The following is a 15,756-nucleotide window of genomic DNA, read 5'->3' on the forward strand; positions in this document are numbered from 1 at the left end:
ACTCGAAGCTGGCAGATCAGTAGCTGGAATCAGGATCAATGTAAGCCGAGCCACAAACTTGGCCAACAGACTGACTCTGACTCTGGCGATTCCGAAACCGATTCCGATGCCAAAGCCGCCTCGTCTAGATCTGTCGCTGTCAGTTGCATAGTTGCCAAGGCAATTGCATGTCCAATATGCTGCCCCATCCATCGCCCCCCGCCCGCCTTCCGCCTCCCGCATCTCTTTCCCTCCTGGCTGCATCTCCTGCTCCTGCTGATTGTCGCTGAAAGTTGAAAGCCGTTCGGCGCTGTGGACGCTGACAGCGCGGAATTGTCGTTCGCATTGTCAGGGGCAAATGCAGCTGAAGAAGAAGCTGAAGATATACAAAAGATGCAACTGTCGTTGTTGTTTCTGTTGTTGTTGTTGTTGCAGCTCGCTCGTTACTTGTTGCTGTTGTTATTGTTGTTGTTGTTGTTGTTGGTCAGCCTGACAGCCGCAACACAAAAAATGCGCTTGGGAAACTGCCACCGAGCTGCTTAAATCAAATATTGAAATACCTGAAGCAGCCATGACCCAAGCGACATTCCCCTCTCTTACCCTCCCCACAACCCCCTCACCCCTAGATGCCCCGTGTCCGGCTTTGGCTGCCACAACTAATTGCCGCACACTTGAACCAAATAATTGCTCAGCAAAAATAAATTCCACACTGTTGTTATTTTTTTTTCGTATATAAGTTTTTCTTGTTGTTGTTTTATTTTTTATTGATTTGTGCATTGCATTCGCAATTCTTGTTGTTGTTTTTTCATCATTCAAAATCTTTTTAATACTTTACAAAATTGTATGTTGTCTATGTCCTAATATAAATTAATTAAAAATAGTTGATTTAGTATGCTAAATAATTAATATTATTATTACAATTATTATTAGTTAATTAATTAATTATTAGTAATACCTAGAGCGCACAACCTTAAGGCAACATACACGTATATAAATTAAATTGTGGAGGGAAAAAAACAGGAGAAAAAAAACATCTTTCTAAAATTTATAGAGTTTTTTCACGTTTTCATTTTCATGTGCGTAAATTTCATAAATTTTCAAGCAAAAATAACAGAATAAAATAAAATCATTGTTTTTGTGTGGCGCCATCTAGCGTGCATTTGTTGTACTTACTTATGGAATAACTTACGCACTAAACACACTCATTAAACTAGCATAAACTTATTTATGTACACAAAATTTGTATGGAAAACGATTTGAATTGGAATTGGAACCAGCTTGTGCTGTGTAGTTCATAGTTCACTTGTCGAACTAGTTCCGCTTTCCATGCGAATGGGCACACACGGCGTATGCTTAACATTTGCTTTGCAGCTTGAAGCAAAGCGAAACGCAAGCAGCGCTGCCAGCGTCAAAGTCGCTGCTAACTAAACAACAACAATAATAACTAGAGAGTTGCAAAGTTGCTATTGTTGCTGTTAGACAGGAAGAGAGGGACAGATAGATAAAGAGCGAGAGAGATAGAGAAAGAGAAAGAGAGGGCTGCGCGTAATTGAATTTCAGTCTTGTTTTCAATGATTTCGTACAATGTTATTCGTTTTGTTTTTCGAGGGGGCGGGAACGGAAAAGGGGAGGCTTAAACGCGCGTTTGATATTTTAAAACCTAAAACTAAACTAACTCTACAATTAAGTACTTGTAATGGACTTATAGAACAGCAACGTAATTTACAAAAATTTGCTGAATATATAGAACTAAAAACTGGGCAAAACGAAGTCGTGGCTGTGAACTCGTGTCCTTGCTATTTATATACGAATTTGTATATGTGTATATGTTTATTATATATGTGTATAATACTGCTAAAAAGGTGAGTGAAGGCTGATATATATTTATGTAGGCTAAGTGCGGGTCATGGACTTTAACTAGGCTTTAGTCTAGGCTCTTAACTTCTAATAACAAGGGCTAAGCGTAGACAATACATAACACATACACAGATGGGAACAGGAAAAGGGAGAGACGATTACAAACTGATGAGGCGAGGGAGTAGCTCTTACAGACACGTGTGTACAATTTTCTTGGTTCGACACAGCTTGCACTTGACCTCACAACACCAATGGAAGGTGCAGGCGCATCTTTCGACCACGACAACTTCCTGTGTACGATAGCCACGCCCACAACACATCAGATCACACCCATCGACGCCCAGCGAGGTGTCATTGCACTGACGTCCATGTGTGCCCAAAATACCTTGCCGCAGATTCTTCTCGCAGAAACTGGGCGAAGGCTCCAGGTACACAATATCCTTGGGGCCTGGAGGTTTATGCTCCGGATTGTGGGGATTCAACTGGAAGTGATATCTGTAAATAAGAAAATAGAACAGAAGTCATTAGTTGAGGTTCTATTTCGATAAAAAAATCTTAATTTCATGACACATTCTCTACAGATATCTGCAGGTGCACTTATTTTTCTAGCCTATTCAAATACATAGAAATAAATAGAATTATTGTTTAGATTTTATTAGTAGAAAAACTATTTTTAATTCTTAAATTCTGGATATTTTGTAAAGAATTGAAGATTTAAAAAAATAATCAAATTATATACTCTTTTTATTTATTTAAGACGTAAATGTATTAATTGCATTCAAAAATTTAAAAGCTAAAATTTCCGTATGTTCTTCAATTTGCAATCCTTATTGTTTTTTATTGTAAAAATATAATCTTTTATTAATTATATAAAAAAAGATTCGAAATTCTTAAGAAATAAAAAATGCAAATTGTCTACATTTAAACATTTTAAAGTTTTTGTATTGTAAGAATTGACCAACTAGATTTTTTAAATTCAATTTTAAATAAATCTAAAAATTCTGTTACGAATTAAATTAATAGTTGTGATGAAAAGAAAATATTCTATTTCAACTGTCTATAGTTAACGTTTACAAAATATATTAATAGATAAAAAAGTTAGTTAAAAATAAGGTTTACCTGTTATGTTTGCGTCCCTGGCGACCTCGTCCATGACCTCTCGACCTGGCACCTGCCACAGGCAAACTGTTGGGCGATGGCATATTGGGATGATGCTGTTTGCTGTTCGCATGATTGCTCTCCAGCAGAAGTTCGGGCATATGATCATTCAACATGCGCTCCTCATCATCGTAACCGTTGACAGAGGCGGGCAGTCCATTGCCGCCGTTAGAGTTGCCACCCACAACGTTATTGGAGCCGGCCGCATTTGGACTGACAACGGCAACGGCATTGCTGCTCTGCCGCAAACTGTTGCTGACCTGGACGCGTGTGGCGCCATCGAAACGCGCTTTTAGATTGTCGCCTATGACACGGAAATTGGCTAGGCGCATCCAGCAAGTTTTCACTGTACAAGATCCGGACATGCCGTGGCATTTGCACTCTTGACGCATCTCCGCCTGTACGTGCTGCAAAATGTAGAAAGAGTTGATGGAGAGTGGGGGGCTTCATTAGTATGACTTTATTAGGCTGCTGTTGCAGCTTCTCCAATATCTTTTTCACTTAATTATTTTGCCGTTTTTTGCTCGCTTCGATTGGCGGCCCGCCTGCCACGTTGTTGCAGTTATTAAAAATCAATAAATGTTGTTGCAACTTGCTGTGCGCATGTTGCATGTTATTGCTGTTGCTGCCGTTGCCGTTGCTGTTGTTGTAATTGGCCTGACCAAAAGTAAGAAATCAACGCAGTTGGGGGGCCCTGGCAGCCAGCAAGGCGCACACAGCACAGCACAGCACATGATGATCATCATGGATGGAGCCCATAACAAGTAATAAAATAATAACACAGATGGTGGCCAAAAGAACTGGCGCTCCAGAGATCGAACCCGACTCTGAATCTGACTCCGACTCCGAGTCCAAGTCCAAGTCAGAGTTGGAGTTAGAGTCAGACTAGCTGTGGCACTAAGCTGAGCAAGCAGTGTGCTACTTTCTATGGCCCAGGCGAAAGAGCTAGCAACTGGGGAGGCACAGGAGGAGCTGCTGACAACAACAACAACATGGTGCACAGTGGGTTGCACTCACTCATAAAATGTGTGAATGTGTGTGGAAATTAACTCAAGATTTATGCTGGGAATTTTGGACAGACTGCAAACAGTTTGGGCAATCAATAAGTTAATGTGAAAAATACTTGTATCAACAGAAAAACTAGGTTAATTGAACGATGGCATAAGGAATAAATATCGTTGAACTTTAATGATTTCTTAAATTAATCAATTACTTAAAATTCAATAAATCTTTCTCAGCACATTATTTCCAAACAAATTTGTCTCTGTCTCTAGTTAATAAGTCGACAAGTCTGATATAAATGTAAGAAAGAAAATTAATTTTGTAGAGAACTAAACTTTATTAACTACCAAAACTTTTGGACACACAGTCAGCATATTAAGCAATCGAATAGTTAATTAGCAAATATCAATTAGGAAAAGGTAAATGAGATCTTAGAAAAAATAGTCAAGTGATAACAATAAAAAATTAATATTGGTAACTTAAGTAGCTCTAAAGTTCCAATCAAATTTACTTTACTCATAACTTAACTTAAAAGCTGCTGTCTCTAATTAATTGATCGATAATTATCGATGCTGACTTTTAGCCTGTTGACCATTTTTCTAGCTGCCATTTGATTGATAAATGATCATCTCATAGTTAATTTCATCCACTGTGCAGCAGCTGCGCACTACTTTTTTATATCTTTTTTTTTATTTTTTATTTTGTGTGTGTGTGTTTAGCTCTCCTCTGGAGCTGGAAGCTGTCAACGATTTTAATATACGAGCTACATGGGCGCAAACGAGCGCATAGAGGAGACAGTCGGAGTAACGTCTGGTTACCAAATCTCTCCTTGCCCCACGTACCCGTCTCCTGACTGAGCTTGCAGCAGGCTGAACAAGTTACAGAGTCGCCAATTGGGGCGGAAATCGGTAAAAAGCATTCGTTGATTTTTATTAGGCAAGTCGTAAATTGCGAGCCAACCGAAGCGAGGCGACTGGCATTAGATACATAAGCGTGTATGTACTCGTATAATCGTGGATTGGATGGATCGAGTTTTCATTCGATTGGTTCACTTACCGCTCGGCCCGCCTCATTGTTGTGAAGATTCATCTTCTCGCGGAGATTGCGACCACGTTCGCCCGTGTCCACGAATTCGCGCGAGAACTTGAAGCCGAAGCCAATGTTATCAGAGCATCCGCCCCATTCCCAATCCCGTACTCCGGCCACACTGCCCGCCTGATGATTGGCCTGTGGTGAGCGCGACTGGTGGCTGTAATCGCAGGTGCAGGACTCAATGCTGCCCTCGCTGCAGGCACGAGCTATCGAATGGGTCACAGCGGCACTCGTGATTGCATAGATGAAGCCTGTCTCACGGCAGCCTGCAAAACAAAAGAGAGAAATACGGAGGGCATGAGCCAATGTTTGCCTTCTGGGTGTTCCACTTGGGGGCAGACCCCAAGACCCCAAGACCCCACAAAGACAAGATCTCAATCTTGTTCAAGTGATTGCGATTGCGACGTGGGCAACAGTTAAATTCCTTCTTACTCTTCTTCTTTTTCTTCATCTTCATCTTCTTCTTATGAATAATGGCACTTGTCTTCCAAAGTCTGGTCAATTATGACACTTCAAGTTATCATTGGACCCGAGGCCGGGCTGCAAACTGACGCAGAAACTGACACAGATTAAACGCTCAACTATAAATTCCAACTTAACACTTTGCCCCATCTACAACAACCACAAACCATCGTCCTATCGAGTGGCCCTTGTAGAAAACTTTACTTGACTTGATTTTTTTATTTTTATCTGTCTGTTTTTCTTTTATTATTAGTAACTGCCTCTGTTTCGACTTCTGTCTCAAGAATAGAGCGGGAGCGAGAGAGAAAGAGAGACCATCGAAGATAAAGAACAATGAAAATTGAATTTACATGTTGCAGATAATTTTTCAAGTGCCCAGCGAGCTGCGAGCTGCGACTCAAGAGCTACAGATACAAATACAAATACATACGAGTATCTAGATGACACATGAGCGCAGTCAGGTAGCAAAATGTACACTCAAACTTATATTTATGAGTACGAGCAGTAGCCAAATGAATACACTCATAGTCGACTACAACTATTTGGTATTTCCTAAGGAATTTGTTTAGTTCTCTGCAGTCAAGAATGTTACGAGTGTCTTTGAAAACAATCTGAAATATGCAATTTGCTATGGAACTAGTTGCAGTTGCATCTTCAACATAAGTACTTATTTTTACTAAAAAAGTTTAATATGTTAAGTTCAAGCTGGATTAAATTTGAAATGAAAAATAATCTTAGCAACTACTTGAAATTGGTAAAACTAATCTGAAAATATCTGTAAGATTTTAGATAAAACCAATATGGGAGTATTTAGTCTATGTTGACTAGATTTTTGACTGACGTCTGAATTTGTTGATTGATACATCTGTGATTGACTGTCAGGTGCTGGTGACGATTGACAAGCAGCGAGGGGATGTCGTTCTATAAACTGTGAGTGCTCTCAACTTCCGCCTAATTTTGCCGCTTTTGAATTCCCGATTTCCCGGAATTTCGTTTCTATTTTTTTTATTTTCATTTTATTTTAGCTATGCTATGTTCAATTCCCGGTTAATGTTTGTTTGTTTCTTCTATGTGTGGTGTGTGTGTGTGTGTTGGTTTCGTTTTCATTTTGGTTTTGTTTTTTTTAAATAATTTCACGTAAAAGGTAAATATGTGCGATGTTTAATCTGTGATAAGAGAAGGCGGTCGACGCGTCGCTTCGGCGCATGCGCAAACGTCGTCATCGGCAACAACAACCACAACCACAACCACAACAACAACAGCAACAGCTACAACAACTTGACTCTGACTTTTGGTGATTAGCTTAGCAAGAATTCGCGTTACATTGCGTCGCAAGTGATGTAGTATTGTATGTTGTGTGTGCTTGTTGTGTGTGTGTGTATGTGTGTGTGGTGTTCTCTTTTGTGGGTTTTTTTACGCCGTGTAAATAGCTTGGCAAATGTTTCGCAGAAACAGCGTCGAACAAAAGACAATAAAACGGCGAACATTGAGCAATTAAGTGGTGAAAGAAATGAGTGGACTCATGAGACTCATTCACATTGGATAATGGGTGTGTCGCAGGTACTCTTTAATTTGCCCAGGCAAACAAATGTGCACAGGAACAACGCCCACTAAATGTTTACGTATGTAATCTGAGTAGCTTTCATTCCCCCTCTCTGTCTCTGTCCCTCTATCCCTCTCTGTCTCCCTTTGGCTCTATCTGCTGCTTTATTAAAGACTCCTTTTTTTTTGGGTAATTGGTAAACGGATTTCCGCTGCTGCTGGGCGTGGCAAGCAACTGATGAAATTGAGAGCAGAAGCAAAATCTTCTTTCAGGTAGCTCAACACAGTTGAGGTAAGCTGCTTAGAGCCGAAAGGATCTTCTGGTCTTCTGTGTTCCACGAATAGTTTAGACATTGATATAAAAGCCACAGGCAGTCCTTGGGGTGGCTGTGTCCATTCGTCATCCTTCATGATTAGAATGCGCAAAAACTAACATCGAACAAATCAGCCCTAGGAGTTAGCCTATTAAAGCGTGTGGCATGCCAAATTGACAAGGTGTCACCAATTAGAAAACAAGTTAGTTGACTTGTCTTGCCCTCGACTGTAAATTGAATTTGAAATAGAAGAGAACAGAGGAGAGGAGAAGTGCCCCTGCTGACTGACTGACTGACTGACTGACTGACTGGACAGCGTCTGATCCCTTGTCTGTGTCTTGTCTCCAGGGTATTAACTCACACACAGTCACAGTTTGAGAGGCACTGTGCCACAGACGCAACCCCAAGTGTTAATGGCCTAGGTGTTAATTAGTTCCAAGGGCACATTAAAATACAAAAAAAATATATAAATAAAAGAAAAGGAGAGCGATGAAAGTGCTGCGATAAAAAGCTGTCACCAGTCCAACAATCCCGAACAATCCATAAAATGTCAAGAGAGTGCAACTCATAAAAAGGATGTCCGTCGACTGTTTTGATAAGGTCAAGAGCCTTGGCTATAAAAGTCAGCTGCCGTTGAGTGAAAGGTTCTAAAGAGACAAACGCACGCGACTCTACACAGGACGCTACCACTTGGATAGATATATATACATATATATATATCCATAGGTGAACTATGAGAAAGTAATTGGCAGGTAGAAGTCAGCACAGTAGCTAATAAAACTGCAGGATATGCATTTTGTGCCAATGTCAAATTCAGTTGAAACTGCAGGACAACAAGGCAACAGTGTTTACATTTATATGAAAATTATTGTTGACAAAAGACAGACAGCCAGACATACAGACAGACTGACTCACTGACTGACTGACGAACGACGCACGACTGACGAACTGTCACCGGGGAGCTAAAAGTGTTGGGTTTTGGACGCCTGGGATCTGAAAACTGGCAACTGTCACAGCAGGCGAACAAACAAGCACTTTTGATTGATTTGAATGCGAGCTGAGAGACTCAGACTCAGAGTCAGACTTCAACTCCGACTTCGTCATCGTCATCGTCATCGTCATCGTCTTCGTCTTCGACTTGGAGTTTGGTGCTGCCAACCTGCGCCAATTAGCATAAACATGCTGAAATGCAAGTGGAGCAAGTGCAGCCACAGACGCAACCAAACAAGGCATTGTCATTGTTCCAACACTCGATGACAGGCAGCGAAAGTGGACAGGCGGCCCGGCCGCATTGCAACATGTGGCAAGTGCCTGATCATATTACTGAGACAACACACAGAGTGACATCTCACAACATAAATAAGAACAACAACAAGATATTGAGATTGAGAGTACCCAAAACTAAAAAGAAGACTCAAATACCCAAACAATTTGTATATTTGGCTAGTAGCCATGACAAAGAGGCGTTGACAACAATATTTTTTTGTGCTCGTCAAGAAACAGTTCGCATATCATATTTCAGTTGGGTAAATGCTATTGAATAAAGTATACGATAGGATGGGTTTAATTGCCTGATTCATTGTTACGAAATGTCAAAGTAAATGATATTGAAGTGCGATTAGCTGAGAAAGTTATTGAAGAATGAGGATAAGAAAAAAAAAATTTCAATCGATTAGAGTATTTTAAGATCTATGAAATAATAAAACACAATTTAAGCAGATCCTGTTTTTTGAATACATATTATTATTTTTTTTACCTTTTAATTAACCTTTTATTAACTGCCACATATATCTACTTAATTTCCAATTGTTCGTTTCATCTTCTAAGCTGCCAATTGAATCCTATCCTACTTTAGTTCAATTTGTTACTAAAAGTCTTTCTTTTTTCCCCCTTTTTAAATATTTTGTCGACTTACCTCGATCAACGATTTTGCCAAATAGATTTTTGCCACGCAGAAAATTGCGCGTCGAGCAATTCCAGCGACGATTGCGAAACTGATGTTGGCACTCGCTAATGGCCATGTTGGCTCCCTTGACCAGAGCACCAAGCACGCCGGGATTGTCCCGAACCAGACGACGCTGTTTGCGACGTAATGTAGAATGTATAGCGGGATCCATATACATGATGCCAGTGCTAATGGGTGAAATATTGTTCGGTTCGCCGACCTTGGCAATTCCCCTGCGAAAAACATAGATGAAATGTACATAAATTAATAAGAGTGCAAGTAAAAGGGAGAGGCAGAGGGGAAAAATGGAGTGTTGGGCGTGTCAAGACTATTTAATGCTTGACTTGGTTTCTGCGCCTAATTACAAAGAGGGGAAGTGGAGTGAGGGAGTGGGAATCTCTGGCAGCTGGACACGCATAGTAAACCAAAAGACGGATCAACATTTTCATTATAAGTATTTCTATGCGTATTTGTTGCTGTTGTTGTGTTTGTATATTTTTTTTGGCATTATGTTTATTTCCACTTGACTTGAGTTGAGTCTTGTGTTGTTGTTGTTGTTATTCTTGGTTTTTCACTTGCGGCTTTTCCTTTTTGTTGAGCACGTCAATTGCCGGCGTTACTCATGCATGCACCACACACACACCACACACACTCTCATAGACAGCCGCACACACTGACAAATATTTGATGACACTTGTCGGCTCTCGCTTCCATTTGCTGTCATCTTTTTTGTATTGCGGCGGCCTTGCTTGGAACAAAAAAAAAATGCTTTTATTTATAATAGAAACGAATACTTAAACTGTTATTGCTCTCGTTACAAATTGTTGTTAAACAGCAATAAATAAATACGCGCATAAAGAAATGTTTATTGACAGCAAGACTGTATGCAAATTAATTGCCAATTCAATTGCTCCGTTGATTACGGTGGGAAAGTTAATATTTTTTAGCTCATTGTTTTACTTTTTTATTATGCATTGTTTTTTCTTAAACAATTGCGAATTGCGTAATGTTTGGAGAGAGAGAAAAAACTCGTTGAACCGCGTAAAAAACATACGAAATTATTTCGATAAAAAATTCGATAATAATAATAAAAACAACAACATGCGACGGCAACGCCGATTGCGTTGTTGGATTTTGTCGATTCCGTTTGGAGAACTCGATTTCAATTCCCAGGCGGATTAAAATCAATGGCAGAAGATTTATGCGTCGGCAGCAGGCAACAATTTTAACAACAAATTTATGCCGTTATTAAAAATTATTAGGGCACTAACAACATTTTCAATTTAATTTTCAACTTAATTATTTGCTCAGAAACAAAAGACTTAGGCAACGAACTTGAGTTTGATGAGCAGCTGCCGTTTTCCGTTCTCCTGTTCCCAAAAGCACACATCTTGGTAATAAAAATAAGTGTGTCACCATCTCTGCAACACACACACACTCTCGCACACACACACGCACTCTGTTGTTGTTCCTCCCCTTGGGTAAAAGTTGCATGCGCGCTTAGAATTTTTAATTGCTTTCATCAAAGTTGCTGATGCATTTTGTGGCTTCCGCATTGTGCGTGCTGCAGCAGCAACAACAACAACATCTACAACAACAAAACTCACAATCTAAACATACAGATTTTGGTCATTTAAAAGCCAAGACCTTTGGCTTTGGCTGGGAACATTTTATACAAATCTTGCGTTAATTTTCGTGGCTTTCTTAACGGTTGCTCTCTGTGTTGTTATTGTTGCTGTTGTGTGGCGCGTGCCTTAAAGTTTGCTGTTGCTGTTGCTGTTGTTGACTGTGACTTTTGGCTTTCGGCTCTCTCGTTGCCTGTTTGCGCTTCTTCTTCTCGCTCGCTCGCTAATTGCTTGAACTGTTTGTCCCATTCGAATTTGTTGATTTATGCAAATGTTGCGTGGGCGGATTATCAGCTAGCATTTTCAATGTCATGCTTGCCCCACACCCCACTGCCCCGCTTTGGATATCCCAGGTTTTCCATGCTACTTACCACCACATTGAGCCTCGGCCTCTGCCCGATTTTTGTTTGCTTTCGGCGTCGGCGCTGCATAGCGCCAAAAGGCAGACGATAAATATATAACTTAAATCCATGGCTAAGTTGTTCACTTATTGTTGTTATTGCTGTTGTTGTGCGTATGTAGTAGTTGTTGTCAGTCACAATGGTATTTATTTAGCTTGATTCGCTTGTCAATTGTTGCGTATATTTAGTATGCTATATCCCTAGCTAAATATTTTTATGGCAATTTCACGTTCAATTAGCGCACTATAAATTGGGCATAATCATCATTAGCATGCGCACTTTTATCGATTTCAATTTGTTTTGCATTTTATTGGCTTCGATTTGTTATATATATTTTGTGATCACACGGTTTGCTTAATTTGATTCTTATTCTTGGCACAAATTTTGTTTGTATATTTTTTTAAAATTGTTTCACTTGTACAAAAACTTGAAACAGTTTCATGAATGAACAACTTGGAAACTCTAAGCACTTTCCATTTGCTCTACATAATAGAGACAGTTTACGCGATACGTTTGTTGTATATTATACGAAGTCGGAGCGGAGGAGTGAAAGATTGTTACCCGGTTCAGTGCCAACGCTTAACTGAAACACACGGCGCATTCTTTTACCTGGGGAACGATCAGAGACTCGACTCGACAAATAGATTTAAACCTGTTCAGCTGTCGCAGTCGATGTCGATGTCGTTGTCGTTGCGTGCGCGTGTGTGTTGACGACAGCGAATACGAGAGGCGAATGAGAGACACTGACGGACGAGACTCGCTGCCAAACATGCGGATCGAAGACAACCAACCAGAGACTCCAAATTAGAGGCTCGAGCATCGACATGACAGTCGCAGTCGTCGTCGACGTCGTCGCTGTCGTTACACGAGTTGTTTGCCGAGCTGTTACTTCGTATGCTCAGGCATATAGTTCGTTTGACCCAGCGGGAAGTGTTTTAGAAAAGCATTATATAAGAAGCTCTTGTAGATCGCTTGTCAAATTTTAAATGTATGATCTGATATTCAGCTAGCCACACAGCTATAATTTTAAATATTCCATAATTATTTTACAAATTTTCAAAGTCAGAAATGCTTAGGAATTTAGCAAATATAATCAAAGCTTAAAATAATTATCAAAATAAAAAAACTTATTAAAATAAGACAATTATTAAATTTTCGCAAGTGAAACCAAACAAAAACTTACAAAAAAAATATATGCAATTTATTTTTAAAATGTTTCTTCCAACACAAAACTAATTACTTTGCCTACGCTCACTTCATGATGTTCTCACTACTTTTTGCATGCACAAGTTTGCTGCTGGGTCGCAATTGCTATTGCCGTCGCTCTGCTGGCCGTCGGAACGATTAACGATCGTGGAGGAGGAGCATTTGCCGTTTCTTTTCGCCTGCCTTTGCCTTAGCTTGAGTGCGAGGAGTGCAGCTAGCTGTTCGCTCGAAATGAGAGACAAACGTTTGGAGCAGCTGCCAAGTGAGACCGTATGTACTCTCAGTGCATGCCTGTGTGTGTGTGTAAATGCATATGTGTGTGTGGTATATAGACTGGCCTGCGCCCAATAAGAAATGGCGGAAATATTGAAAAATATTTGCGACTGCAGTTTTCGGTATAACGACGGAGCGATCGTTTTGCCAGATTAATGGAATTTATTTAAGTTTGTAATTTATGGCTGCACTAACTGCATTTAATTACACTAATTTTGCACAATTTCACACAAATTTCAATAACGGTTTATTACCATATCAACAGCTTTAGGCGGTATTTACTCAATTTACTTAGACAGTTCAGTTTTTGGAAATTTTGGTGAACTTTTACTTTATTGACTGTTTTATGAGTAAATAAATGAGATTAGTAACAGTATTAACTAAATTATGGGGATACTTTAGCTTTGATAATTTAAAAGCTTTTATTAAATTATAAATTTTTCTATTGCGATCTATTAATTTATTATAAAAAGCAGTTAATTAAATAAAATGACAATAATCTTTTTGTTACCGGGTATACGAATGTCGAACGATTCTGAAAAACGATGTTGTCAAATTTACGGGAAAAAAAATTGAAATAAATTTAGTTTTACTTCAAAACGTTTAGATACTTGTTTGAGCATTATAATTTGCACTACCCTCTGATTATATCAAGAAATTAATGATATTTTATTAGTCGTAGAAAGTATTTAGAATAATTGGTCAATACTTAAAATTATTTATAAATTTATTTAATTTCACATTGCACAATATTCTGTTCTGTTCCAATATGAAAATATTTCCCTCTAACGTCTTCCATTCACAAGTAAATTACCTAGTCATACTTTACTATTCGGAGTATGTTTTTTCGGAGTGCGCTGCTTATGTACTTGGTAGAACAAACACTCACGCTCTTCGCTCCCACACCAACACAACATCCTCTCTCTCGCATACACATACACACACACACATGCTCTCATATTTTTTACCTTGGCTGCGCCAACTAATTGGACAAGTCGAGTTGCATTTTGGGCATCTGCGCGCTCCCTTGCACCCAGGGAAAATATGCCTGAGAAGAAGATCCCCCTGCTCTGCCATTTCATTTCCTATATTGCCATTGCATTCTTGCGCATAGTCGCTGTTCTTGTTGTTGTTGCTGCTGTCGTTGCAGTCTCAATGAATTAAATGTATTTTTAAGGATTATGTCAGTCTATTAATGGGCGATTATTTGAGGACTTAAGGCCTGTTCCTGCTGTTCCTGCTGTTCCTGATGCGATCCTTCTTGAGGTTGATCGTAAATGTCGTGGAAGTCTCACAAAATGGCGTTCCAGCTGAGAACTGAGCCACAAGCCTGTGCAAATATTGGCACTGTCTGGAACACTGTGGGACAGAAAGAGTTAGATGAGCGAGATCGCAATCTATTTGCTTAGGTGCAGACGGGATGTCGGGGCAGGCGGGGCACGGGCACGGGCAGGGGCAAGGGCAGAAGCCGTAGCTGCAAAATTAGCGCGTTCTTATTAATTTTATTGCTGCGGAAAATCCAAATGATGAGAACACACAGTCTCTCAGACTGATGAACCATCAGCATGTTGCAAGACCAGATCGAACTGCACGGCAGTCGAGTAAACAAATCATAAAACCGCTGTAGGTAGTCCACGATTCCACAGATCTATCAGTTGTATCAGTTGTTGGACTCGCGGGGCTCATAAAGGCGCGCTATTTGGTTGTACGAGTTATGTGAGTAATGGCCGATGAGCTGTTTTAATTTGGTCATAATGAAGGCTATATAAATTGGTATTACCATGCGATATGGTTAGCCGCAGACGAGACGTGGCGAATTCGATTTCAGCTAATGACCTTGAGTTGTTGATGCTGTTGGTGTTGTTTTGGGTATTGAGAATGGTAAGCAATCCATCAAAATTTCTAAGGTCACAACAACGGCAGCTGAGTGTTAAACCAAAGCAACGCCACATAATAGCAAAACATAGGGCAACCACACCAGCGCCCACAAACCCCCCGAGGCTCACTTTCAGGCCCAAGGTCATTCTCAATACATAATCAGCTATGTCCTTGGACAATTTTTGGACAAGGTCATGCGCTGGTTTTTCGGCCACACTGCAGGTGATTATGAAAAAGATCACAAAGTCAAACTTAAAATTGTTGAAAGGTGTTCATCCAGAAAAAATGAGTTTTAAAAATAACCATAAGGTATTTAAATAGAAATTGTTTTAGCAAATAAATAAAAATATTTAATATTAATATAAAAAACAATTTTAAATATTTAAAAAAGACAATAGTTTGAAAATTTGTATTTAATTTATAATTATTATGACCACACTTTAAATAAAATAATTTCATATTTGTCGCTAAATCACTGGTTCAAAAAGTTAAATCAAAGTGCCAAAATCTCAGAACATTTGCATCTGTGTGTGTTGGAAAATACTCCATGTGGGTGTTGCAAAGTGAATCCTCCTAGCAACTGTAAAAATCTCAGCTCATAATTGCAAATAATCGCTGGGTAAGCGCAACTAAAATGCTGACTCTGACAACGGGGCAGCTCACTGACTCTTTGACTGCTGGGGGTAGGCGTTGCCACTTGCAACGTTTGCAACGTGCAACACGATGAGAGTCAGGTAAGTCAGTTCGGCTAATCAGTTGCTACAATCGACATTTATATGGTCTGCAATCATTTGGCATCATTTGCAACTTTCAACTTTGCAACTGTCGAGCGATCCATGAAGTTGTCAACAGTTGGATTCGCCACGCTGTGTCCTGTCAGCAGCAGCGCCTCAATGTGTCCTGCAGCGTTTCAGTTTTTCGGGATTTTTGGGTTCGATTTATAGCCATGATGCTGCCTGTTGCCCTGTTGTCCTGTTGTTGTCCTCTTGTTGCCTGATGTCGCACAGGGTGTGAAAATTGCT

The 15,756-nt window shown here is 39.8% G+C and overlaps 1 protein-coding gene across 1 annotated transcript; it reads right to left on the bottom strand.

Annotated features, from left to right (window-relative positions):
* Window positions 1-1,111: 1,111 nt before the first annotated feature.
* LOC117794464 (protein wingless) lies at window positions 1,112-12,100 on the bottom strand. The gene is made up of 5 exons (XM_034635056.1): window positions 11,348-12,100; window positions 9,322-9,584; window positions 5,053-5,354; window positions 2,956-3,401; window positions 1,112-2,331 (listed from the first exon to the last, which is right to left on the bottom strand). The coding sequence occupies exons 1-5, from the start codon at window positions 11,446-11,448 to the stop codon at window positions 2,025-2,027; spliced, it is 1,419 nt and encodes a 472-aa protein (XP_034490947.1). The 5' UTR covers window positions 11,449-12,100; the 3' UTR covers window positions 1,112-2,024.
* Window positions 12,101-15,756: the final 3,656 nt, after the last annotated feature.

This window comes from Drosophila innubila (assembly GCF_004354385.1).
Source record: "Drosophila innubila isolate TH190305 chromosome 2L unlocalized genomic scaffold, UK_Dinn_1.0 4_B_2L, whole genome shotgun sequence".
NCBI lineage: Eukaryota > Metazoa > Arthropoda > Insecta > Diptera > Drosophilidae > Drosophila > Drosophila innubila.